This window comes from Onychomys torridus, unplaced genomic scaffold (assembly GCF_903995425.1).
Source record: "Onychomys torridus unplaced genomic scaffold, mOncTor1.1, whole genome shotgun sequence".
NCBI classification, from domain to species: domain Eukaryota; kingdom Metazoa; phylum Chordata; class Mammalia; order Rodentia; family Cricetidae; genus Onychomys; species Onychomys torridus.
The window spans coordinates 25,721-28,976 of NW_023412169.1; the positions used below are offsets into that span (position 1 = coordinate 25,721).

The 3,256-nt window shown below is 41.5% G+C and overlaps 1 protein-coding gene across 1 annotated transcript; it reads right to left on the bottom strand.

Moving 5' to 3' along the window:
• Positions 1-1,266: 1,266 nt before the first annotated feature.
• LOC118575536 (vomeronasal type-1 receptor 90-like) lies at positions 1,267-2,181 on the bottom strand. Its single transcript, XM_036176040.1, has one exon. It carries the CDS (start codon positions 2,149-2,151, stop codon positions 1,267-1,269), a length of 885 nt encoding a protein of 294 aa, XP_036031933.1. The 5' UTR covers positions 2,152-2,181.
• Between the last annotated feature and the right edge of the window lie 1,075 nt (positions 2,182-3,256).

Here is a 3,256-nt window from a genome sequence, read left to right on the forward strand (position 1 = left end):
TTTTTTGGCTTAAGTGCCACCCTGACTATGTAAACTTATTTGTATGGATCTCAGCTGCTACCAGACCCCTCTGTGCTTCTCAAGGCAGTTTGAGAATGAGTGGGTGGAGTTAAGGTGAGTTAGGGCGAGAGTCTTAGAAGCCGCCCAAGCCTGCCCATTTGAACCTGCCCACTGCTGACGGAAGTCAGACAGAAAAGGTTGCACGAGGCAGACACAGAAGTGGAAAAGGAGAAGGGTTTAGAGCTTTAGTAGACAGCTTGGGGATAAAGTAACTCTTTTATTTGCCCATTTGCGGGCAGAAGTTCCTGCAACACTGTGATGTGGCCAGATTTACCGGTACCCACCCCTTTGTTCTATGGCTTTTGCCCATTTGCTGTCAGAGGTTCCCAAAAAGACGTTATGTGGCCAGATTTACCAGTACCCACCCCTACGCATTAGTGTAAGTGGTAAATGTATCCGCCTCTTTGTCCCATGGCTGTAGCTGAGAGAAAACTAAAAAATTAAAATAACAAAACAGGATCAGACTCCAATCTCAGGCATCCCCAAGGAGTGGAGGGAGATCTATGAATCAGCTCGAGTTACCCATCCTCTTCATCAAGGAATGGGAAGGACTGCAGCTGCACTGCAGTTGGTCCACCTTTGGACCCAAGACAGCATTGACCACCTCATCAGGAGTGAAAATGTGTCTGCCTCTGTCAGCACAGCCCGAGGACAACGCCCGGTGTCCCTTACAAAGAATATAGCTCAGACTACAGCCGTGAGAACAGCAGACTCACTCACTGTAGTGAAGAATCATGGCAGTAGCAGCAGTGGTAGCTGTGTGGGGGTGCAACAGAGATAGGGACACACGCGCACACTCTCAAGGTCTTGCCATATTGCTGGATAGGGGAGGAGTCGGCAAACGGCAGCAGTCACAGCAGGTCCTTGGTGGTCTATCCGAGTCACTGCACCAAATGTTGTTTAAGCGGGAGTCATGGATGTGAGTGCTGGATATAGTGGTGACAGAAGAGTCATGAGCCATGGTTACCTTTCTAGAGCTTTATTGGGAAAGAAAGGGAGGGAGAGAGGGACGGAAGAAGGGAGGCAGGGAGGGAAGGAGGGAGGGAGGGAGAGAGAGAGAGAGAGAGAGAGAGACAGCAGACAGAGTGGAGAGAATACCAAAGGAGATGGCGGAAAAAGAAGGCATAGAGGGCACACCTGCTTTTTAGAATGGGATGCCGTTGCAGGCTGGTGACATAATTAAGGACATAATCCTTACAATAATGACTACAAGTTTTTCATCATATTGATTATTCTGTTATCAGAACTGATTTGCAACAAAGGAGTAATTGTGGGATACGCATTTATCACAAACTTCTGAACAGTCAGGATGACTGGATCGTACTTCCATAACTGGACTGAGGTGCATGAGATGATGAAATCAACCCAATACATGACCACAAAGAAAACCACCAGTAGCAAGATGGTCTGGGTGGCCCTCTTCTCAGGGGATGCTCTCATGTGGCTGATGCTGTGAAGATGCTTGCATTGCCTCTGATGTCTGAACAAGATAATGACCATGTATGTACTTGTGGTCAACATAACTCCTACAAGAAAGACATCTCTGGAGACTGTCACTGTTAAAATCAGTGCCCTGGTGATGTAGTTCATGGGGAAGAGTGAGCAATATTTGGTGACCTTCATCTGGTTACTTACACTCATGTTCGTAAAAGCACCAACAAAGAAGATCTGGTAGCTACTGAATGACAAGTTGAAAGACCAAATAAGTAAGAAAGCATAAATCATGTATTTTTTTAGTTTATGTTTAAATTTTGTCAACAATGAGGTACTGGGACATATAGTGACAGCCTGGAACACACTCAGGAGGCAGGTCAGGCAGATGGAGAGGCCTCTCATCACTCTGTTTATGTAAAAAGTTGCCTTACATTTGAAGTCATTCTCAAAGTTCAGTGACTCAAAAACATCTGTAAGCCAAATATCCCCTCCAGTGAGGACCATCACTATGTGGATGAAGGTCATTTGACAGGAGATCAGGTCTGTGGGCTTAGATCTATGAACTAGGATAATGAAAGTGTAGAAAAAAAGGAGACACATATTGGCTAGGGCTCCAAGTACAGATTGGAAGTAAAGGATATTCTTTATTAAGGACATAAGTGAAAAGTATATTCATCTTAGCATCATAGTGGTAACATATTTCATATGCCTAGAAAAATAATAGAGAGTACAACAAACTTGTGATTCAATTGTCAGTACCTTTATATCATCATTCTTGATTAACTTATTCTTGATTAACCTGTCTCTTTAACATTTGATGTTTCAGACTGGACATCATAGCCCATATTCTGATATACATCCCCATATATCTATCTCTATAAATATTACACTAGAGATAATAAAAGCAATCACAGTTACATTCTATACAGAAGACACAGTTTGTGTGCCTGTATTGCCCCTAGGTGTCATGCCTTAGAAATCAGTCCTATTGATTTACGTTGCCTCATTTTATAGTTAACACCTAAAACAGTAGTGATGAACACAGAATATTAATCACATTTTTCACAAGCAAATAAAACTTATGTTGACCTGAAAAATATACACAAAAGAAATCCAGAAGAGTGAGTTAAGTCAGTCTCACATTGCATAACTTTAATATGCTCTATTTTGCAACTATTTGTATTTTGACTCATAATTCTAATGAAATCACAGTGAAAAATCATGATAATCCCACTATTTTAATCAGCAAAATTTCTGTCTTAGTTGATACTTTCCTTTTTTATGTCTCTTTTTCTATGATGTCTTACATCACCAGAATCCAGAATTAAGGACATAGAGTTGGAGACCATGATTGCACATGCCACACCTTATTAATTATGTAACCATTAATTATGCTTATAAATGATCCTAACTGTCACAGTTTAGCTCCCATCCCATCACCTTTTGGAACACTCCACTTCAGGATTAAAGAACTAATTCCAGCTACCAAGACTAACTCTGTTTTTTCTTTGCTTTTTGAGGGAGTGAGTAAATCATGAATAGTATGATTCCTTATGATTATTTTCTCTTTTTGCATTATAACTTTTTGAGCCATCCATATTGTTATTTTACCTACCTACCTCCTCCTTCTATATTGATGTCCCCTCCCTTTAACTAAGAACGCAATTTTCTCATTTTCCCTATCAGATCACTTGTGTCCCACTACTCAGTTGTACCTTCCTCCCACCTTCTTCTATATTTACTTCCCTCCTCCCTGGTACAG

Excerpts from the sequence above, each read along its gene's own strand:
- LOC118575536 (XM_036176040.1), bottom strand. The coding sequence starts at position 2,151 with ATGTCCTTAATAAAGAATATCCTTTACTTCCAATCTGTACTTGGAGCC.